General features: G+C 39.5%; 1 protein-coding gene across 1 annotated transcript in view; it reads right to left on the reverse strand.

The window, feature by feature from the left end:
• Positions 1 to 25,633, reverse strand: part of SORCS3 (sortilin related VPS10 domain containing receptor 3) — a 569,211-nt gene that overhangs the window by 124,973 nt on the left and 418,605 nt on the right. The window contains exon 7 of the mRNA XM_057735333.1: positions 20,848 to 20,966. Coding sequence (XP_057591316.1) covers positions 20,848 to 20,966 — 119 coding nt within the window. The remainder of the gene's footprint in view (positions 1 to 20,847; positions 20,967 to 25,633) is intronic.

The following is a 25,633-nucleotide window of genomic DNA, read 5'->3' on the forward strand; positions in this document are numbered from 1 at the left end:
ATTTGCTGATTGGTGGGTAAAAATTGGGGGGTGGCTAGGTGGAAAGAACATGCTGAAGAATCACGGCTTTGGAAACAGGAAGTTGCAGATTTCCAAATAGTGGAAGAGATTTGAAAGTTGTGTGGCTGGTCTCTTGCCTTTGAGCTGAATATAGAAAATGTTGTGGTCCCTAGAAAGCATACCCACCTTCCAGACTGGAATGCCCAGGCTGCTCCTAACCATACGAGGTCCCTGAATAATGATACACTATGAGCACCACTCTTCCTGTAAGATGCACTGCACAGTAGACATGCCACACCTCCATGCCCATGGAGATACTGTTAATTAACAAAAGCAGTCTTTCCTACCGAACCATAACACAGCCTTCTACGCAGCTATTACCAATTACTCAGAGCTGATGTGCAACATGGAAAACAAATGACTCCCCTAAAACCAGACATATCCCATCCATGTACTACTACAAAGGCAAATACTCAGGTTCCAATATGTAGCTAATTACAGAACAATTCTCTGAGATTAAGGGAAAACACTCCTTGCTATTTTGGCCTGGTAAGCAACAAGCATTGTAACTTCCATGAAGCCTCAGCAGATCTCTTGGGAAGAAGCAAACCGGAATCATTTATTAGAGACAGGCACAGCAAAGCTTTGAACAGAGTGAAGAGATTGCCATGCTGAAAAGATTGATGGGCATCCTGTAAATAAAGAGCCCCTCCCTGGAGCCACCCTGTCTCAGCAGGAGATGCTGGGGAATCATCAGTATCTGGTTGGTAACTGATGCTCTGCTGTAGGAATGGATGGGAGGGATTGATCAGAGAGAGGGTAGGAAGCGAGCAGAGAAAAGAAATCCAGCGAGGGCTCTGAGAAAATATGTTAAATTCTCAGAGAAAATACTTAAAAGATGGGCAGAGGAAGAGGCACCTGTGTGAGAGTGGAAGAAGAGACTGAAGGAGTAAGGAGAGGAGCAGGACTGCTCATTATCAAAGGAACAAAGGAGAGAGAGAGGCTGCTTCAAAGATTTCGAAGCTGTAGATGAGTCCATTAATTTCATCACTGAGGGGTGTTATCAAGATAGTATTCAAAGATATCTTTGACGAGCTTGGCAAAGGTAATTTCAATGAAGTGGCAGAGGCAGAAGTCAGTCTCAAGTGGGTTAAAGAGAGAAGGAAATGAGAAAATGAGTGTAGACTGCACTCAAGAAATTTGGTTGTGAATGAAAGATGGGTCATTTCTAGAGAGGAGTATGGGGTTCAAGGAAAGTTTTGCTGTTTTTTTTTAATGTAAGGGCGGTAGATATTTTAAAATATTTAAACACTGATGGAAAGTCAAAAAGAGGGATGAATAAGCTAAAGATAGAGGGGACAAAAGAATAAGCAATAAAGCCAGGTCCCTGAAAAGTTAAAAGGGATGGGAACGGGCGTTTGGATTGAGGAATTTTATACGGGGATGAGGGTGACTCTTCCTATTTGTCTTGTGTAGTCCACCCTATCAACAATCCTGGATGCAGAGCAGGGACTCAAAGAGAGAGCCTTTCCAAATTGTCTTGAGTTGGGTTCCCCCCAAATTAAAGCCTGAGACAAGGGCTTTTGTGCAGGTAGTTAATTCTTTTGGAGGGGTTGTTTGGGTTTTGTTTGTTTGTTTCTGAGAAATCTTCCTAGGGAACAGGAATGGTGGAACTAGGAAGCAGGAAACAAGGAGGAAGGGAGAGTCATCCCAAGGTGCATTACTGAGCTGTTCATTATTATAAGTAACTGGGGCTCATTTCCACTGGGGACTCTATGAAGGCTCAGTATTGCCCTCTTGACTTGGGAAGACAGGAGTCCTTATTCACTGGCCCCTGACTCCTATTGCTCAAATCGTCCCAGAGGATCTCAACACCCTTGCAACTCAAGGTATGCATCCGCACCAGAATGACTGAGGGGTCTCTCATAAGCCTTTGTGTTCAACACAAAGGTCAACTAAATATTATTAATTCACAATCATATCACTATTTTGTGTTTATTCATGGAAGTATTTCAAATACAACAACTTTTACAACAAGCCACTAAAATCATTATATGTACAGAGACAGCCTAGCTACATGCTATTTAAATACCTTCCATGAACATTGGGGTGCATGCTATTTTTTCAAACTATGGTTTTCTCTGGATGTAGGCCCAGCAGTGGGGTTGCTGGGTCATATGGTAGCTCTATTTTTAGTTTTTTTAAGGATCCTCCATACTGTTCTCCATAGTGGCTATACCAATTTACATTCCCACCAACAGTGTAGGAGGGTTCCCTTTTTGCCACACCCTCTCCAGCATTGATTGTTTGTAGATTTTTGATGATGGCCATTCTGACCGGTGTGAGGTGATACCTCATTGTAGTTTTGATTTGCATTTCTCTAATAATTAGTATTCATTTACAATAGCCAGGACATAGAAGTAACCTAAATGTCCATCAACAGAGGAATGGATAAAGAGATGCGGTACATATATACAATGGAATATTACTCAGCCATAAAAAAGAACAAAATAATGCCATTTTCAGCAACATGGATGGACCTAGAGATTGTCATACTGAGTGAAGTAAGTCAGACACAGAAAGACAAATACCATATGATATGACTTGTATGTGGAATCTAAAAAAAAAAAGGTACAAATGAACTTATTTACAAAACAGAAGTAGAGTCACGGACATAGAAAACAAACTTATGGTTACCAGGGGATAAAGGGGGGAAGGGACAACTGGGAGATTGGGATTGACATATACACACTACTATATATAAAATAGATAACTAATAAGGACCTGCTGTATAGTACAGGGAACTCTACTCAATATTCTGTGATGGCCTATATGGGAAAAGAATCTAAAAAGGAGTGGATATATGTATATGTATAACCAATTCAGTTTGCTGTATGCCTGAAACTAACACAACTTGTAAATCAACTATACTCCAATAAAAATTTAAAAAAATAAAGACCTTCCATTAGTACTGCCTGTTACAAGCACTTAAAATTCTGAAAGTGCTTCAAGAATATTCACCTGAAGATGACTTTACTGGCATTCTTTTGAAGATCATCCCTGAAACTCTTTCATTTTTCTTTAAACTCCTGTGTGTAAATGTGTCCCTAATGATGAAATTGCTATTTATTTAACATTCAAAATCTCTCCCATTAAGGGCAAATTAACATCATTTAAAATATTGCCAAACAGTTTTTCTTTGAATAATTACACTCTATTAATTTCTGCCTCAGGGCTCTTTTTCTTTCAAAAAGATAACAATTTATTAGGGATACAGTAGCCACACCATAGAGGTTTCTCTGCCTCTCATGTGGGTGCATAAAGCAGGCTCTTAAACAAAGTATCGAAATCCAGGTGATTTGGGGGCCCAACTGCTACAAGCAGGCACTCAAAAGTCTGGAAAGATATCTGCAGTTATCTATATACAGACATATGTATCATTAGCAGTTGGTTTCTTTGACAACCAACACCATGGAAGGTATGTGGGATGATTTTATCATGCACATATGTGGAAAAATGAGGTGAAGCCTTGAGTAATTAAAGAATGAATTTGGGGGAAAGATATAGTCATCTTTTATGTGACAGGCTTATAAATACCCTTCAAAGAGAAGGCGCATACACAAAATTTAGTGAGGCTGATTTTTGCACATGGGTTAGTCTCCTGATTCTTGCATTTTATAGGGCTCGTAGTTTTCAAAGCATTTCAAAGCCATTATTATCTCCCTTGATCCTCACAACAACCTTCCAATTTAGGCAGAGCAAGTAGCATGAGTCCGTTCTATAATGATCAGGAAATTAATGCTCTGAGAATCCAAGTGACTTGCCCAGTGTTCCCTGGCTGGTAGGTGGCAGATTCCTAATTACAATCCAGGTCTCTGAGTTCAGGGTTCTTTCCCCCACATCAGACCACTAGCTACTTGAACCATAAACTGCTTCAGAGCGGGGACAGTGTCTTCCATCTCTAGCATGCTCCACTGCACCTGGCATATTTCCAGGGGCTCAACAAATTTCTGTTAATTGGCTACTTGTACTTGCTAATTGCTAATACTTCTAGAACATTTCCCAATACACAAAAATAGCACAATGGTACTATTTTTCTATGTTTATACACAGAACTCTTAAAAACTAACAGCAACTTGTATCCAAACTACCCACTGGCTTCACTGTACTGCTGGAGTCATCTGAGAACCACTCTTACGTATGGCATTGTTCCACACTCAGGTTTCCTTGCTCTAGAGGGGGCTTCTCTACACAGCATCACCAGGAGTCAAAAGTGGCATTACGTAGCAGATGGTTCTGCACTCTTACTGGTCTCCTTGTGGATATGGAGAAGGATCTGGCAGGGCTGGGATGGCCTTCCCTCCTTTGAATTTTCTGCTTTGTCCAGCCCTCCAGAGTGCTTTATTTGGATCTTAATTATGGACCTGTTTTTTCTCTTATACTTTAGATACTTGAAGATAGGTCAATGTCATGCTTTTTTCAAAAACGTCAATTGCATGCACAATGACACTGTATTCAATGAGTGGCTGAACCCATATTACATTAAAGGCCATCTCCTGTGCCCGAAGAGAGGGAAGGACCGGGCTTCGACTGCTCAGTAAAGACACACAAAGCTCTCGTGATGACTTACTAGGGCTCGGCTCCTATTTTGTCAACACACTCCCTAATAGCCAGGGTATGAATCATATCACTGAAGGGATTTGACTGCTAACTACTGCTGAACTACCTATTCTCCAGGATAATCACTAGAAAAGCTACTCCATGAGGAGAAAGGACAGGATTTCCAACCATCTTGGCTCAGAACACAGAAACCAACTTCTCTCTCTCCCCACTGCCCCTATAGAGGAAAGCCAATTTCTCTTTTATCCACATGGAACGGAGGCACTTCAGGCAGACACTTTCCCATTAAAACAAGGGCTCTTCTGGGAAGGATTAGCTTCTTTTGATTTCACTACAAAACCCCAGGCCCTGGGCCCCCTGCACAGAAAAGGCATTGACAGATGAACACATTTCACAGTTTTCTGTACATCTCCAGCTCAGCTTCCCCAATAGAAGGAGATCAAACACTAGGTTCCCTAAGCAAAACCATCAAGATGGCTGCCTTTACCTCTGTCAATGAAAAAATAAAAGGTGGGGTAGAACTTGGGGTCTTTCTAAGTTATAGGAGTTGCATGAGTAAGTCTATGGACCCTCCTACCACACAAGATACAGGATCAAAATTAATAACAGCATGTCCAGAAAAAGGAAATTATGACTGGGCATGGGAAGCTTTCCTTTGGAGGAACAAAAGGGAGAGAATGAATATTTTATGCAAAATTAATATCATGGGAAGTACATTATGAAGAGCCTAGCTAGGTTTTTGGTTAATTAAACTACATTCTAAAATGCATATACGTTTGTATACAATGACTCGCTTGTAGGTAAATAAGTATGCCTTAAATACATGCACTTCGTTGATAAATATGCAGAGAGAGGATAGGGCCCTGAATGTCACTGAAATTCCTAGCAGCTCAGTTGTCCACACACACAAAAGCCTGACCTTGACCTATGCACTGAGCAGTACTACAAAAATGTCAGTGGTTTTCAAACATTTCTTAGCAGCAGATTTCTTTTGTCAAATAAAAGTATTAAGAATGCTGATATACAGAGCAAACAAAATCAGAGTTACACTTTTAAGTAGGGGCTAAGAGTCCTGGAGCCCCACTCTCCCAGATACCCTCTTTCATTTTTGTCAGCATCTCAGACAAGTTCTCTAAGAGCCAATGTAAAAGCCACCAAGAAACACACTGGGCACAAAAGGGAAGGAGAGAGTGAGGGGCTAGACTGGTCTTCTGTTCTGCAAGTTCCACCCCACCACCCGCCCCGCACTTGGAGTTCTATCTGGTGGCACTAAAACAAAATATAATATATCAATACTTTAAAAAGTTGGAAAATTCAAATTTCCAATTATGAAAAACCAAACCCACCAAAGCCCCTTATGCCCATTCTGCTGTTATTTAGCTGCTCAAATTGTACGCATAGAAGTGAATGATCGGCCTTTATAAGTCTCCCCTTTAAAAATCAAACTACGGAAAACGGCAAGACTCTTTCAGAGGTAGCACAATCCTCGGTATCCAGCTCTGCCTTAGGGATACTCCATGGGGATGTCACCCATGAGGGCTGGGCTGGACCCAAGCCTGGGTATGCTATAGCCTTTCCCCAAACCATTCTTTGGCAGACTTCTAGCCAGGGTAGGAAGAAAACAACCTACCCTGATGCCCTGTTAGCTTGCTCAGATACAAATCTGTGGGTTTAAACTTTGGAGGAGAAGCTTCTATTGGTCTGAGGGTTTTCTGCTCTGACAAAAGTGTTCTGAAGCAGCTTTATTTCAATGAACAGGATGAGAAATCCTTGCTCTTTCCTTGCATCAGAGGTAGATATTCATCACTGCAGTGAAAATCTTACCTTTTCCATAAAGCCTTTCCCGATACTCACTTCAATTTTCAAACCTCATACCCTCCAAAAAAAAAAAAAAAAAAATTAAAGACCCACACTGAAATGTATTTGAGACGATGTCCAATAATTTTTTTAAAAAAGCAATTATCAAGAAAAAGTATTAAAAAAAATACAAGAAAGGTGCCAAGTCATCAAAAATGACCAGTGGTATAGGAGAAAGGAAGAATAGCATAAAGCTTAGTGCAGGGAAACTGCTAAAATTGACCCAAAAATCAGTTCTGGTTTTTTAGCAACTGTAAAGAGAGAAACACAAAATTACCGATATTTAATAAAAGAAATAAAAAAGGTTTACCTCTTCAGGACAATTTTCTAATTTACTTTCACTCCTTCCCATAATTACATCTGTCCTTAGATAGAGGTCCTGATATATTGATACTATGGTCTCTCACTTCCCTCCCTTTACCCATGTCTTCCCCTCTGCCTGCAGTGCCGGTTGTCCTTCACCTATCTAACTGGTACTCACAGTCCCGCCACCAGAAACTTGTACTGACCCTCTTCCCAGGGCAGGGTAAAGAGCTTTCTCCTCACTCCAAAGGCAGCATGTGCTTTCCACAAATACAGCTCTCATCACACTCCATTAAAACTGTTTTATTGTCTGTGTTCCCCAATGAACTGAATGTATTTTAATACATTTAAATGAATGAATATAAAAATGACACTGAATAACATAATGGATAATTCCTGGACAGTTCTATAAAAATGCAGAGACATTCTACATACGGTCATTTCTTATGCAGTGAGCAATTGCCAATTACCTAAGATGTCTTATATTGTTAGTTGGAGAAATAAGACTCCTTTGCTTTAAAAAGATAACTAACTACACACTCTGAGAATGAGGACGGTGTCTTATCTTCTCAGTTCAGTTCAGTTCGAATAACACTTATTGAGTACCAGTCATTATGCTAAGTGCAGGAAAAAACAATGATAAATAAGACATAGTCCCACTCCTCTTAAAGTCTACAGACCTGGCTTGGGGGGCATAATACACATGGATTAGTAACCAGCAAAGGAGCTTGGTCTAATTCCGATTGACTGAGGATGTCAGGGAAGACTTCCTACAGGAGACATAGTCTAAGTTGAATCTTAAAGGATGAGTTTATTTGATAAAAGGACATTTCAAGCTGGAAAAGAAAATACAAGAAGGGCATATTAGACAAGAAATGACATGGTGTAAAAATGACATGGTGTATGCATGGAGACTAAAATAGTTTATTTTTATTGAAGGGTAAAATATAAAAAGGAAGGTATATGGAGAACAGTGGCAGGAAAAAATTCACAATAGGCTGATGCAGTAGGTAGGATCTAGATTGTACAAGAGCTTGTAGGCAATGTTAAGGAAATTGGATTTTAACTTATAGGTGATGAAAAGGCACTGAAGGCAAGGACATTGATTTCTATTTTAAGTAAGTTACTTTGGAAGTAGTGTTGTGAATGGATTGGGGGGTATGCTGATCTGGGTGCAAGAAAATCAGTTGACAAGCTATTGCAACACTTCAGAAAATATATGATAAGGGTTTATAAATAGTTTTAAATAGCCAAGTAATAATGGTGCTTCCCCCTTTTCCTCTCATAAATCACCTTGGAGCAACAAGAAAAACTCTAAGGAAAAATGCAATTTCTATAGTTAAGGAAAACATAACCCTGGAACACTATATGTGGAAAGGAAGCCAAAGGCAGTGAAGGACAAACAGGGTGCAGAAAGGCACCAGGCCAAAAATGCCTAAAGCTACAAATCTTAGATCAAGCTGGAGAAATAGAGTTCTCTAAAGATGATATTTCCTAAGGGGCAAAACTAACAACCTATTTTTTGGAACCAAGGGAATGTGGCCCAGGAATTGGCAGTGGGAGTGTTCCTGGAAGTGACTGGTGACAAGGAGAAGCTGGAGAAGCTGAAGAGGCATGGCTGGATAGAAAACCACTCAGGTGGTTTTACCTTACAAGAAGAATCCACTAACAGACTAATGATCTTTAGTTATATGGAACCTCACTGAGAACCAAGGGGGACTCCTGTTAAGCTGAAAGAGAGCCTTGATCAGAACCCTGATACCCAAGATGAACCTCCTCAAATAGTTCAGCTGGAAGAGCTCACATTATTAAAAAATAAGTAATGATGAAAAACATAATGATAGAGGAAAACAGCACAAGAGTTATAAAAAATATAACAAAATAAAAGAGAGAAAGGAATAGGAAAAACAAAGAGCAGACATAGAACAAAAAATATTCCCATGAACTAAATAAAAATTGTGACCACACTGCTATCATTAAAAATAACCTACATGTTGAGATCACCTCTATAAGAGAAGAGGTCAAAGCAGAAATACAAGAGCTGGCAAAGCTCATGAGAAAAGTTAAAAACAATAGCAGCAAAAAGGGCAAAGAGGAGCCTGGACACGGCTAAATACTCATTCAAGGATACTATGAATAAAACTGTTTTTATAGACCGTATTTTGCTCAAGGAGTTAAACATACTAGAAGAAAAAACAAAAAAACATAAAACAATGTTTCTCCTTTGTTTTTCCTGCCCATTATACACCTCCTAAGTGTCTTGAAGGAAGAGGGTCAAAACAATAAAACTAACACATATAATAAATAACATACATATTTCAAAACATAAATCACAGAAGTTTTTAAGAAATTAAAAAGGAAGGAGAAATTGAACCAACTGAATGAGACATATTCCAGGGGAAAGAATCGACATAGCATTACCAATCACAAAACATATACTAATAAACAGTATTCAAATATATACATATATTCAAATATATATGTAAAGGACTTTACATATAAATGGGGAAAAATATCAAGACACCTAAAAGGGAAGAATAGAGAAAAAGATGGAGGCGAAGTAGAGAGATATGGAATGCATCCCTCTCCACAGATGCATTGGGAATGCACCAAAGGATGCAATAATTCCCACAGAGAACCAGCTGAACACCAGCAGACAACCCCGGACACCAGAAAGGACCACAAGGATCCCAACATAACCGGTAGGGAGGCATCTATGATGGCTCAAAGAGGGTGAAGCGGCGGAGCTGTGGCAGGCGGGAGGGAGTGAGAAACATACGGAGGGTCCGCACCGCAGCTCAGCGTTCCCAGACTGAGACGTCGATTCACAGCTGAACAGAGGGTCCGGGAGTGGGAGCGTGGGAACCAGAGAGCTGGTTCAGGGTGAGAAATATTGTTGCCAGTAAGGTGATGGACCAAGAGGACAGGAGGGAGGAGGTCCACGGTGAGGAGTGCCTGCCCCTGAGAGCTGCCCTGCCATGATGGAGGCTGGATGCTGTGGGCTCATGGGTGGGGGGGGGGGGGGAGTGGCGGCTGTAGCCTCTCTCTCTCTTTCTGCGCCTCTTCAACAAGCAGTGGAGAGACGCCCTGTGGGCCACCTAAGGCGCTCAGGGATAACAAGGAGCCTCAGGCACTCAGGCGGGGCTGGATTAAAACCCCTTAGAATGCCAGCAGCAGGGAGGCTGCTGAGAAAAAAAATAACCTGAGAGAGGCCCCACTCTGAGACTTTCTGTTTACACCTGAGCCACTGGCATCCCTCTGCAACAGGCACCTCCAAGCCAGACTGAAATAACAGTGTGCCACTGCTCACTCACTCCCAGGGAAAGGAGTCACTATTGTACCCTCTCCCCGCCCCACACACTGATGCTTACAGACGAACAATAAAGGAAGCTCTGCTGGTCACAGAATAATGAAAAAAAAAACTCAAGGCGAGTAGAAGGACACTTACAGCTGAGACTCTAAGGAAACAGAAATATTAGTACCAATCCTACTGAATTGGTCCATTCTGGGATCAGTGCTGGATTTTTTTTTTCCTTCATTAATTACAATCTTAGTCCTAAGGAATCTACAAGTTTCATAACATAATTTTTTTAATGCTATTTTTTATTCTATTTTTTTTGACTTTTTATATACTTCTATATCTAGCTAAGTTTTTGGTAGTACGGACAATATATCTCTCATACTTTCCTTTCATCCCTATCTTTTATACATTTCTATTCCTTTCTTTTTATTTGCATATTTCCAATCACACTGCGCTCTTCTGTTCCCCTTTCTTCCATCCATTTTTAGTTTATTTTATCTTAACATACTTATAAGCAACACTATCGATCTGCTCAGACTCCTTGCTCTATTCTCCAGATGACGCACCACCTTGGTATTTAATATTAGGTTCTTGGCTTTATCTTAGTTCTTAGTACAATTGTCTAATTTCATTCTGAGAATCTCCATTCTGTCTGGTGGTATTCTAGCTCTTTTCTATATTTGATCCTAGTTTACAAAATCTCCCTGGATTAATGTTTGTATGTGTAAGGTGTTATTTGTTTGTTTGTTTGCTTTTGCTTTTGTCTCTGATTTGTTCTGTTTCAGTTGTCAATTTCTGTTGGATTTCTCTTTGAATATCTGATAGCATACTGGGGTTCTGTCAGGTCTTTCCAGAGCCTTATGTCCTAATGGATTCAGTAATTGTGTGTCTTATACATGTATGTGTTTCCTAGACTTAGTATTTGTTTAACCCAACACTTGGACATTAGTCTGAGGCTTGGACAGTCTTCTATAAACACCTCTATTGCCAGGACAAGCAACCCCAAAAGTTTGGACAACCATGAGGAAACAAAGAAACACCATGCAGGCAAAGGAGCAGGAAAAAAACCCACAAGACCAAATAAATGAGGAGGAAATAGGAAAAATGCCTGAAAAAGAATTTAGAGTAATGATAGTAAAAATGATACAAAATCTCAATAACAAAATAGAGAAAGTACAAGAAACAGTTCATAAGAACTCAGAAAAACAAACAGCAATGGATAACAAAATAACTGAAATTAAAAATACTCTAGATGCTACAACCAGCAGAATGACTGAGGCAGAAGAACGAATAAGTGACTTGGAAGATTGAATGGGGGAAATAACTGCCACAGAGCAGGAAAAAGAAAAAAAAATAAAAAGAATAGAAGACAGTTTCAGAGACCTCAGTGGTAACATTAAGCATACCAACATTCGAATTATAGGTATCCCAGAAGAAGAAGAAGAAAAGAAAGGGTCTGAGAAAATATTTGAAGAGGTTATAGTGGAAAACTTCCCCAACATGGGAAAGGAAATAATTAACCAAGTCCAAGAAGCACAGAGAGTCCCATACGGAATAAACCCAAGGAGAAATACACCAAGGCACATATTAATCAAACTAATGACAATTAAACACAAAGAAAAAATATTAAAAGCAGCAAGAGAAAAGCAACAAATAACATATAAGGGAAAATCCATAAGGATAACAGCTGACCTTTCTACAGAAACTCTGCAGGCCAGAAGGGAATGGCAGGATATACCGAAAGTCCTGAAAGAGAGAAACCTACAGCCAAGAATACTCTACCCAGCAAGAATCTCATTCAGATTTGAGGGAGAAATCAAAAGCTTTCCAGACAAGCAAAAGTTCAGAGAATTCAGCACCACCAAACCAGCCTTACAACAAGTGCTAAAGGAACTTCTCTAAGTAGGACACACAAGAAAAGGAAAACACCTACAAATACAAACCCAAAACAATTAAGAAAATGGTAATTGGAACACACATGTCAATAATCACCTTACATGTAAATGGATTAAATGCTCCAACCAAAAGACACAGACTGGCTGAATGGATACAGAAACAAGACCCTTCTATATGCTGCCTACAAGAAACCCACTTCAGACCAAGGGATACATATAGACTGAAAGTAAAGGGATGGAAAAAGATACTCCATGCAAATGGAAGCCAAAAGAAAGCTGGAGTAGCAATACTCATATCAGACAAATTAGACTTTAAAGACTATTAAAAGAGAAAGGAAGGACACTACATAATGATCAAGGGATCCATTCAAGAAGAACATATCACAATGGTCAATATCTATGCCCCCAACATAGGAGAACCTCAATACATAAGGCAAATGCTAACAGCTATAAAAGGGGACATCGACAGGAACACAATAATAGTGGGAGACTTGAACACCCCACTTACATCAATGGACAGATCATCCAAACAGAAAATAAATAAAGACATACAAGCTTTAAATGACACATTAGACCATCTCAGCTTAATTGACATTTATAGGACATTCCATCCAAAAATGACAGACTACACTTTCTTCTCAAGTGCACATGGAACATTTTCCAGGATAGATCACATCTTGGGTCACAAATCAAGCCTCGGCAAATTCAAGAAAATTGAAATCATATCAAGCATCTTCTCAGACCACAATGCCATGAGACTAGATATCAATTACAGGAAAAAAACTGCAAAAAATACAAACAGATGGAGGCTAAATAATTCAGTCTTAAACAACCAAGAAATCACTAAAGAAATCAAAGAGGAAATCAAAAAATATCTAGAAACAAACAACAATGAAAACAAAACAACCCAAAACCTATGGGACACAGCAAAAGCAGTTCTAAGAGGGAAGTTTATAGCAATACAGTCCTACCTTAAGAAACAAGAAAATTATCAAATAAACAGTCTAACCTTACACCTAAAACAACTAGAGAAAGAAGAACAAAGAAACCCCAAAGTGAGCAGAAAGAAAGAAACCATAAAGATCAGAGCAGAAATAAATGAAAAAGAAAGGAAGGAAGCAATAGCAAAAATAAATAAAACTAAAAGCTGGTTCTTTGAGAAGATTAACAAAATCGATAAACCATTAGCCAGACTCATTAAGAAAAAAAGGGAGAAGATGTAAATCAACAGAATTAGAAATGAAAAAGGAGAAGTCACAACGGACACCTCAGAAATACAAAAGATCATGAGAGACTACTACTAGCAACTATATGCCAATCAATTGGATAACCTGGAAGAAATGGATACATTCTTAGAAAAATACAATCTTCCAAGACTGAACCAGGAAGAAATAGAAACCATGAACAGACCAATCACAAGTACGGAAATTGAGGCAGTGATTAAAAATCTCCCAACACACACAAGCCCAGGACCAGGTGGATTCACGGGCAAATTCTATCAAACATTTAGAGAAGAGCTAACATCTATCCTTCTCAAACTCTTCCAAAATATGGCAGAAGGCGGAGCACTCCCAAACTCATTCTACGAGGCCATCATCACCCTGATACCAAAACCAGGCAAAGATGTCACGAAAAAAGAAAATTACACACCAATATCACTGATGAATATAGATGCAAAAATCCTCAACAAAATACTAGCTGACAGAATCCAACAGCACATTAAAAAAATCATACACCATGATCAAGTGGGGTTTATCCCTGGGATGCAAGGATTCTTCAATATATGCAAATCAATCAACATCATACATCATATCAAGAACTTGAAGGATAAAAACCATATGATCATCTCAATAGATGCAGAAAAAGCTTTTGACAAAGTTCAACATCCATTTATGATAAAAGCTCCCCAGAAAATGGGCATAGAAGGAAATTACCTCAACAAAATAAAAGCCATGTATGAGAAACCAAAAGCCAACATCGTTCTCAATGGGGAGAAACTGAAAGAATTCCCTCTAAGAACAGGAACAAGACAAGGGTGTCCACTCTTACCATTATTATTCAACATAGTTTTGGAAGTTTTAGCCACAGCAATCAGAGAAGAAAAAGAAATAAAAGGAATCCAAATTGGAAAAGAAGAAGTAAAATTGTCACTCTTTGCAGATGACATGATATTATATATAGAAAACCCTAAAGACTCTACCAGAAAACTGCTAGCACTAATTGATGAGTTTAGTAAAGTAGCAGGATACAAAATTAATGCACAGAAATCTCTTGCATTCCTATACATGAACAACGAAGAGCAGAAAGAGAAATTAAGGAAACTCTCCCACTCACCATTACAACCAAAAGAATAAAATACCTAGGAATAAACCTGCCTAAGGAGGCAAAAGATCTGTATGCAGAAAACTTTAAGATATTGATGAAAGAAATCAAAGACGACACAAACAGATGGAGGGACATACCATGTTCCTGGATTGGAAGAATCAACATCGTGAAAATGACTGTACTACCCAAAGCAATTTACAGATTCAATGCAATCCCGATCAAATTACCAATGGCATTTTTCACAGAACTAGAGCAAGAAATCTTACAATCTGTATGGAAACGCAAAAGACCCCAAATAGCCAAAGCAATCTTGAGAAGGAAAAATGGAGTTGGTGGAATCAGGCTTCCTGACTTCAAACTATACTACAAGGCCATAGTGATCAAGACAGTATGGTACTGGCACAAAAATAGAAAGGAAAATCAGTGGAATAGAATAGAGAACTCAGAAGTAAGCCCAAACACATATGGGCACCTTATCTTTGACAAAGGAGGCAAGAATATACAATGGAAAAAAGACAGCCTCTTCCATAAGTGGTGCTGGGAAAATTGGACAGCAACATGTCAAAGAATGAAATTAGAACACATCCTAACACCATACACAAAAATAAACTCCAAGTGGATTAAAGACCTACATGTAAGGCCAGACACTGTAAAACTCCTAGAGGAAAACATAGGCAGAACACTCTATGACATCCATCAAAGCAACATCCTTTTGGACCCACCTCCTAGAATCATGGAAATAAAATCAAGAATAAACAAATGGGACCTCATGAAACTTAAAAGCTTTTGCACAGTGAAAGAAACCATAAACAAGACTAGAAGGCAACCCTCAGAATGGGAAAAAATAGTAGCCTCTGAAACAACGGACAAAGGATTAACCTCCAAAATATACAAGCAGCTCATGAAGCTTAATACCAAAAAAGCAAATAACCCAATCCACAAATGGGCAGAAGACCTAAATAGACATTTCTCCAAAGAAGACATACAGATGGCCAACAAACACAGGAAAAGATGCTCAACGTCACTAATCATCAGAGAAATGAAAGTCAAAGCCACAATGAGGTATCACCTCACACCGATCAGAATGGCCATCATCACAAAATCTGGAAACAACAAATGTTGGAGAGGATGTGGAGAAAAGGGAACTCTCCTGAACTGCTGGTGGGAATGTGATTTGGTACAGCCACTATGGAAAACAATTTGGAGGTTCCTTAAAAAACTACAAATAGAACTACCATATGATCCTGTCATCCCACTACTGGGCATATACCCAAAGAAAACCATAATCCCAAAAGAAACATGTACCGTAATGTTTATTGCAGCACTATTTACAATAGCCAGGACATGGAAGCAACCTAAATGCCCATCAACAAATGAATGGATAAAGAAGATGTGGCATATATATACAATGGAATATTACTCAGCTATAAAAAGGGATGAGATGGAGCTATATGTAATGAGGTGGATAGACCTAGAGTGTGTCATACAGAGTGAAGTAAGTCAGAAAGAGAAAGACAAATATTGTATGCTAACTCACATATACGGAATCTAAAAATGGTACTGATGAACTCAGTGACAAGAACAAGGACACAGATGCAGAGAATGGACCGGAGAACTTGAGGTTTGGGGGGGGTGGGGGGTGAAGGGGAAGCTGAGACAAAGCGAGAGAGTAGCACAGACATATATATACTACCAAATGTAAAACAGATAGCCAGTGGGAAGTTGCTGTATAATAAAGGGAGTTCAACTCAAGGATGGAAGATGCCTTAGAGGACTGTGACAGGGATGATTGGGCGGACTCGAGGGAGGGTGGGGAGGGAGTGGAGGGAGGGAGGGAATATGGGGATATGTGTATAAAAACAGACGATTGAACTTGGTGTACCCCCCCAAAAAATAATAAAAATAAATAAATAAATAAATAAATAAATAAATGGGAAGAATATGAGACTAGCCAGACAGTAACATTCAGCAAAATTTTTATGGAAACCAAATGACATAATAATTTTATATCTTAAAAGATGATATTACAGTAAAAAGGGCATAAATAAACATGTTTTCAACATTCAAGAATTCACCTTTCTTGACGACATTACTAAAGGACAAATTTCAGGCAACAAAGAAATAAAAGGGAAAACTATAGTAAAAGGACTGGTGGTGACCACTAAATGCATTTACCTATATAACTAAAATCAAAATAAATGCAGAAGTGATGGTTTGAGCAGAATATAAATGCTCCAAATGATTTAATTAACAAAGCTGGGGTTGGATAGAAGGGAGAGAGAAGGAGGTCATAAACACACATGCTGGTTTTTTTCTACCTGTCTTTAGCAGTGCTTAATAAAATATTTAAACAGAATTATATTTTAAGATAAGAAAGCAAACATTAAGAGATAACATAACCAACCAAAACTGGGTGGGAGAGGAATTAAAGAAAAAGGGGGGGGAAATAGGCATGGGAACACTGATTTTAAAAATGCTCACAAGAGGAAATCAATAGGTTATACAAAAATAGAAGATATTCTATGTTATATAAAGTTATATTCATAAAGTGTAGCAGAACAAATATTCAAAATCCTCAAAGAAATACATATGCAGGAACACAAGGAAAAAAGACCATATAATGTTTTTTTTTCTTACAAACAAGCAATTATAACTAAAAACTAAGCATATACGTCAGAACTGAGATATTTGTGAAATCAATCAAAGCCAACCCTCAAACTCACCTATGAGAAGGAAAGGACTCTGATTAAGTACTGATGAGCAACCAACTTACATTAGTACCTGCAGTATGTGTTGTTTACCTGCAACCCACTGACATTCTTTTATTTCATTTCTATCTTAGCCAACAGATAGTTGCAAACAACAGCATTTAATCTGTGTTTATTTGATGATTAATGAAATCCAATGTTTTCCTCAAGAGTACTGGTCTTTTGCATTATTGGGAGCACCGGTGTTCAATTGTTTCCCATCTCTTTCAGAGTAAAAAAAAATCCTTAAAACAGCCTCAAGACCCTATGGGATCTACCACCCTACACCTTTCTGGTGTCTCTCTAAACTCTCCTTCTAAGTCTCATTTGCTACTTCCCTCTTCTCCCTGAACTCTATATATTGGAATGCCCTGTAGCCCAGTCTTTAGATGGTTTCTCTTCTCTACACTTACTCCCTTGGTGACTTCAATGCTGTGGTTCAAAACTATCAATATGCTGACACCCTCCCAATCTATATTCCCACCCCCACCTTCCCACCATTCCTGCTTCTAAACCCAGCATCAAATTTCTACCTGCCCACCCCGCATCAGCATGAGGGGCTCAAGGAAGCACAGGGCACAACAGATGTGGCTCCACGTCCCCCTCTGACTACAAACTTCTGCCACTCTCTCCCTGGTTACCACTCAATGAGTCTTTCCCAGGTCTCCTAATTAGCAATATCAATAGACACCCAACATTCAAGGCCCCTCATTTATTTTTATCCATAGAACTGCCATCACCTGCTATATTTGGTAGAAAGCAACATTTATATAACATTGTTTTGGTGCTTTACAGATATAATTGACAAATGAAGTCCTCCTAGCCACCCATGAAGTAGTACTACAATTATCCTCTTTTTATAGATGAGTCAAATGAGGTCAAGGTCATGCAGCTAAGTGTGGCAAACCAAGGTAGGAATAAATTCTGGTCTTCAGGCTCCAAACTACAAGTCATTAACCACTACCCTTCACAGCCTTTCATATCAGTGTGTATATGGATGTATATATCATCTACATATTTTTCCTGTTTCCTATTAGCATATAAAGAAGGAACTTTATTGTGTTTAATATCTTATCCCAGCACCTAAAACACGAGGTCTGCAAACTAGTAGGGAATCAGTAAAACTTTACTTAATCATGAGAACTCATATCTCTTCCAAATCAAATAAAATTTGATGCTGATTAGAGAGAAAAACTTCTATTGGTTTCCAGCACAATAATATTTTTTAAAAAAGAAGTATTTCAGAACAGTTTTAAAAAAATCTGGATATCTGCCTACAGAGTTACAGAAAACTTTATGCAACATGAAGAATAATAAAACAAACAAAATTGAACATTTTAAATTCTAAGTCATGCTTCCCAGAAACAATTCTGCCATGTTCATCATTTTGTGCAGTATTAGCATTAAGAAAAGGGCAATTGGATTGGTAAATTCATAAATCATCCCTGCACTTCTACCTTAAAAAAAATAGAGAGAAAACAATAATAAATAATAAAACAAAATAAATAAATACCTTAAACTAGGGCCATAACAATGGGAATGGAGTGAAAGTAAATACTTGAGAAATAACTAAGAGTGATATTAACAGAAGCTGTGGATTCATTTAATTTGATGACACAGACTGACTTCCAGGTCTCTATCTTGAGTGACCTGGTAGAGTGTACTGCCATCAATGTGTCAAGTTCAAGAGGGACATGTTGATTATATTTTACCTGTGGAATATCTAAGTGGAGATGTTGAGATAGCTGTTAGATTATGTAGGTCTGCCATACATGATAGAGGTCACAGCCCATTGGCTTGAGAGTCATCAGAACATGGAGAAGATGCTCAGAACCATGAGATCTCCCAGGCAAGGGGTGGGGACGCAAACATAAGAAGATCAAGGTCAGAAAGCTGGGGAACACCAAGTGTAGAGCCTGGTACTACACATTTTGCATTGCATGTGTTCAATAAATACTTATGAATAAGAAAATGATAGTACCAATGAACTGCCAAGATTTAGAAAAAAATTCCTGAAATTCTGGTTTTTAATCAAGCTGAGAAACAGCAATTACATAAGGACAAAGATCTCTCTTTCATTCCCTCTTTCAAGCTGGTTTTTGAATGGCTGGCTACTTTTCCTATATTATAGTAGACCTTAAAAATCCATGCAGCTAATTTGTAAAAAAGAAGTAACTGCTATCATGCATAGTCAATAAAAACAAGTAATCACTGAGCACCCTTGATTTGCAACGGCATCTTGTTAGGGCCAAGGTTCAGGGTAAACTGTGTGTATAAAATATTGTCCCTATTCTCAGAGAGTGTAAAATGCAATTTGGAAAGAAGGCAACAAATCCATTAATATATAACAAGTCCTAACAGCACATGTGCTAGAGGAACAGCAGATAATGAGTTGCAAGGGTTCAGAAGAAGAGTTGTATCCAGCTTGGAAGTTCACAGTGGGTCTCGTGGAGGGGATGGGACTGATCTGGACTAAAAGACCAGGAGTGAGGCAGAGAAAGCCATTCAGGTGCTTAGCTCTGAGCAAACTCAGGGAGATTCCAAAGGTCAAGGTTCCTATAGGAAGCAGTCTGGAAAACAACAGACCATAAAAGTCTGGAAAGGCAGAGGGTGGGGGATCAAGTTTGCACTCAAATGAAAGTATGACTTATCTCAGTAACATACATACACACACATACATACACACAGAATCCGTCACTCAGTGGAGCATCTTCTTTTGTTTTCCCTCCTTTTTGATCTATTTTGCACCTCCATCCAGTGAAACTCAAAATATAAAACAAGGCTTCCCTTGCCTGCCTAAAAATGTTAGTCCTGTCCACTTTTCTCTAAGAGTCACAGAGTTCTTGGAGTGAAGGATTTGGGGATTGGACATTTGAGGGGGTGGTCAGCACTGGAAAGGGAGGAGAAGACCCTGTGAGACCTTGATTTTCACAGATATTTAATTTCTTGGAGAATCCCATTCCCACATTAGATAAGTTGCTTTGGACAATATGGTGGGAGCTCCCCCAGAACAAAGTAACACTAGGGCCCAGAGGCCATAACTCAACTAGAAAGGAATGCAGTTGGATCCTGCCATTATTTTTATGTGCCCATTAACTCTGAAGCCCCTCTCGCATTGTTCCTGCATAGATCCGTTGCTATGTAACTCCTGCCTAACTCTGTAACTTAGCAACGGCCCAGAGGCCATAGAAGGGGACATATCAATCAGGTTATATGCTCCTTTGCTTGTTACCTTATTTGGGAGACAAAAAAATTCCCATGTATAGTAGTTTAATGAGAGTATATAAAGGGATGCCCCACTGTGTTCGGGGCTCAGCCTTTGGATATAAATCTGCTGAGCCTGTGCTGGTACAATGAACATTGCTTCCTGCTTATAGCCTTGGTGTCCTGTCTGCTTCTGTCAATTCCTGCTACAACAGAAATAGAATGTGGCTTTGATAAATTACTTATCTCACCTCTAATTATTCATCTCTAATGAAATTTGACTCAGAATAATCCCAAACCCCAGCCCAGGTGCTAGTCACTTTAAGACCCCTTTGGTATAATAAAATGACAATCCAACTGAAGGATTCAGTGGGCCACTATAAAGTTCCCTATAAATGATAATGACCAATAACACCTTTGTCTTTCACCAGAAGTCTGGGATCTCCCCAGGGGACTGGGTACCCAAAGCAAAGGCAAGACAGCACCCCAGCTCAACATCTTCACAGCCTCTGGAAAGCCATCCTCATCTTCCTAATAAGCAGTTGACTTTGCCCATGCATCCTCCCTCTACCACTGACTGCACATCTGGACTCACCTGAATGAAGATGTATTCATCCTGGACAACCAGGGAACTGATGTCAATGGAGCGGGCAAAAGGCCCACTCCGAGTAGTCTCAGCACATTCCTGGATCCTGCAGGTGAGGTAGTGAGCATCTGAAATGGGAGGGCAGAGCAACATTTAGACACAAGAGGCAATGGTCACCAAAGCTCTCAGCACAACAAAGCTCTACCTCCTGGGAATCAGTGATACAATTTAAAACAACCATGAGATTGCATCTTTTTGTCCAGAGAATTTGTGATAGGTATTTTAAAAAGAATATCTAGTTCAGGACAGGGAGCAGGGAAAGAGTTAATCTTATATCCTACCAGCCAAGAGTAAATTGGTACCAATTTTCGAAGGAACAAATTTGAAATATCTATTAGAATTTTAAATGTACATATCTTGTACAAACAATTCTAATTCAAAGGATATTTCCTAGAGAAACACTCATATTTTCACAAAGGGGCAAGGGCAAAGATGTTCATTGTGGCATTATTCATAGCAGTGAAAAACCAGAAACTGGCTAAATGTCCATGAATTAAAGAACATTTAAATAAACAAAGGTACCCATATAACAAAGCACCATACTGTGAATAAAAGAGTTAGGTAGAGATGTATGCCTCACATGCTGATTTCCCCAAAGTGCATTCTTTTGCGACCTTTTAAAAAATTATCTAGCAACATGTATGGCATGATCCAATTTATGGAAAAAGCAAAAAACAAAACCAAAGAGCAATGTCTTTATAAATATAGGTTTGTGCTATAACTGCTTAGAAAAAAAAGTTTTAAAGGCTATCTATATAAATTAGCTATGATTACTTTGGGGGAAAGGAATGGACTTGAGAGTTGAAGTGGGCCTTTGCTTTTTATATTATATACATCTTTCTTGTGTTTATAATAAGAATGTATTTCCTTATTACTTATATAATAAGTAAACGTGTATAATTGCCTGTAAAATTGTCTAAAGATCTCAGCAGCTGAAACTTCCTAGGCCAACCCCCCAAAATGATGGCAGCAGCTGTAGCTGAAGGAGAAATCCTCGAGCCTAAGCATTCTGATCATGATGGCAGGGTCATCCAAGGAATTCAATCCATTCAGGTATTTGTTCCCCAAGGAAAAATCACAAGTGAGTCTCTATAAAGAAAACTCTGTATACCCTTGCTTTAAAAATGTGTATTGCAAAAATAAACTCAAAATGGATTAAAGACCTACATGTAAGGCCAGACAGTATAAAATTCTTGGAGGAAAACATAAGCAGAACACTCTATGACATAAACCAAAGCAAGATCCTTTTTGACCCACCTCCTAGAATAATGGAAATAAAATAAAAAATAAACAAATGGGACCTCATGAAACTTAAAAGCTTTTGCACACCAAAAGAAACCATAAACAAGACAAGAAGACAACCCTCAGAATGGGAGAAAATATTTGCCAATGAAGCAACTGATTAAGGATTAATCTCCAAAATATACAAGCAGCTCATGCAGCTTAATACCAAAAAAGCAAATAACCCAATCCACAAATGGGCAGAAGACCTAGATAGACATTTCTCAAAAGAAGACATGCAGATGGCTAACAAACACATGAAAAGATGCTCAACATCACTAATCATTAGAGAAAGGCAAGTCAAAGCCACAGTGAGGTATCACCTCACACCAGTCAGAATGGCCATCATCAAAAAATCTAGAAACAATAAATGTTGGAGAGGGTGTAGAGAAAAGGGAATGCTCCTGCACTGTTGGTGGGAATGTAAGTTGGTACCGCCACTATAGAAAACAGTTTGGAGGTTTCTTAAAAAACTAAAAATGGAACTACCATATGACCCAGCAATCCCACTCCTGGGTATATACCCAGAGAAAACCATAATCCCAAAAGAAACATGTACCATAATGTTCATTGCAGCACTATTTACAATAGCCAGGGCATGGAAGCAACCTAAATGTCCATTAACAGATGAATGAATAAAGAAGATGTGACACATATATACAATGGAATATTACTCAGCCATAAAACAGAATGAAATTGAGTTATTTGTAATGAGGTGGATAGACCTAGAGTCTGTCATACAGAGCAAAGTAAGCCAGAAAGAGAAAAACAAATACTGTATGCTAACTCATATACAAGGAATCTAAAAAAATGGTACTGATGAACCCAGTGACAGGGCAAGAATAAAGATGCAGATGTAGGGAACGGACTTGAGAACAAGGGGTGGCGGGGGGTGGGGGTGCAAAGGGGAAGCTGGGACGAAGTGAGAGAGTAGCATTGACATATATACACTACCAAATGTAAAATAGATAGCTAGTGGGAAGTTCCTGAATAACATAGGGAGATAAACTCGATGACGGTTGATGACTTAGAGGGCCAAGATAGGGAGGGTAAGAGGGAGTCACAGGAGGGAGGGGAAATGGGGATATATGTATAAATATAGCTGATTGACTTTGGTGTACCTCAAAACTGGCACAACAGTGTAAAGCAATTATATTCCAATAAAGAGCTTTAAAAAATGCGCATTGTTTATTTAATGGTGTTTAAAAATAATAAATGGGTCAATGTGAAAAACAGAGATAATTTTAGGATTAAAAGCAGAGAAGTCTTTGCTATCATCTAAAATGACCTGCTTACTACATGCATCTAATGCGCTTGCCCACTTAAACACGTGCACAGGCGTGTGTAGGTTTCAGAGGCTACACTGGAGGGGGTGGTAAGCAGCAGACATGAATAAAGGCAAAGGTTTAAATAAGCAAAAATTTATCACAGCTGAGTTTAAAGCAAGGGTACTTTAAAGTGTCCCTAATTATGGATCTTTAATTCATTTATTGACTGATTGACCCAGCAAGTATTTCTTGTGCACATATAATGTATTGGGTATTATTTAAGCACCAGGAATATGGCAGTGAAAGAGAGAGCGATTTTCTACTCTGAAAGGCCCTGCTGTGTAGGTGGGGTTCACGCGTATCGTTTCTAGCTAGCTATTAGTCACATTTATTAACAAACAAAACACTAATTCAACAAAGAAACATGTTTTGGTAGGAAATGAATTCATTATGGGCTCTAGCCCTACTTTTCAAATATGTATATCTGGGCAAAGCCAATTTGCTTTGGTACCCTTCATCTAGACACGTCAAACACTGATTTCATTCTCTCCATCGGCAGTCTCATCATCTGTCCCATAGCTTGAGCCTCTTCACTTTTCTCTCCTCCACATGCCATGCAATCCAGCTGGTTCCCAATGCTGACATTTCTGCCTCTGAAGTGCTTCCAGCATCTCTCTTCTTCTCTCCATGACCCCTGCCATTTGCCTGCACAAGGCCTTCCCATCCGTGTTGCCTGTTGCAGCCACGTCACAACTGGCGCTCAGGTGCAGGATGGATTGGAAGCTGGGTGGACCCGAGGCAAGGAGCTAGCATCATCTCTCAAACCTAATCTCTCAGCTAATCCCTCTCGGCTTCAAAACCACCCACAGTTCTGAGGACCTGGGGATAAAGCCCAAATATTCTTCTGTGAAATAGAAGGCCTTTTACAACTAGTCTGATAAAGTCAAATGTCTAATGGGCTACACAAATAATGTCTACGAGGAAACTGAGCTGTGGTAAGATGGTAAATGGCAGCTGGCACATGACCTCAATGTCAGGGATCTCTGAGGAAAAGCTGGGACTACAGTAAAACGGCCAACACTTGCCTCCTTACAGGGGAGCTGTTTCTCAGCATCAGTCATCACTGAGATGCAGGAATAAGATGTTCTGAGTTTCTGCATAAAGCCAAATGTCCCAATTTTTTTAATGTGAAATTTCCTAATGTTTAAAAAATTGACAGCTAATTTAAATTTCAAATATGGTACAGGCCAAACAGTATAAGGCCAAACAGAACAAGCCTATGGTCCAAATGAGCCCAAGAGCCACTCATTTTGTATCTCGACTCTGTAATTTGGCCCCTACCTACCTCTCCAGAGAAGAGGCAGTGTCCCATGCCCTGACCTGTTAGCAAGACCATCTTGCTCCCCATTCTGTGAGTACAGCCTGCAGGCCCCTTCCTCTTTGTCTCTGTCCACAGAGAAAGCTGAGGGTGGCCTGGCTTTCCACTCCTGGCTGAGAGGATGAGGTAAGGCAAGAAGCCTGGCCTGCACTTTGGAGCACACAGCCTGCCCACCATGCATATTCTTGGTCCCACAAAGCCTAAGTCATTTGCTCCTAGAATAAAGCACTAAAACCCAGTGAAACGCTGCAGTGAATACATGTAAAGAAACCACAAGTGTTGACATGACAATCCGCTTCTTTCTCACCAGCGAGTGTCTCGGAAAGCTCCTTATATCAGTAATCAAAGGTGTGCACAGGAGGACATCTGATTATCCCTCCCACGAGCTTATTCCTCCCCCCACCCCACCCCCATCATTTACTATTTACTCCCACACTTGGACGCATCAAAAAAAGAATCAAGTGTATTCGAGGCCACCCCAAACAAATGGAAACCTACCTAAACCTTTGCCCCTGGTAGGTGAGCTATTGTGCCAAGTCTGTCCTCCTCCCTGGCTCCCCAGCCGCCGCCCCTCCCCCATCCCCAACTTGCCATGGCCTAGCAGGAAATAAAAGGTCTAATTTAACAGGAAAGCAGAACTAAAATGATTTTTTGAAATCCAGTTAAATTCAGAGGTCTTGCAGTCTTTAGCTGGACTCATAAATCAGAAGTCTCAACGCTTTTATTTTTCAAAACACAGAGACATGGTAATAAGTGCTACTGGTAAGAACCCAAAGTGGGGAGCCTGGGGAGAGGAATGTGTCAGGCA

The sequence above is a fragment of the Hippopotamus amphibius genome, chromosome 5 (assembly GCF_030028045.1).
Source record: "Hippopotamus amphibius kiboko isolate mHipAmp2 chromosome 5, mHipAmp2.hap2, whole genome shotgun sequence".
Lineage (NCBI taxonomy): Eukaryota > Metazoa > Chordata > Mammalia > Artiodactyla > Hippopotamidae > Hippopotamus > Hippopotamus amphibius.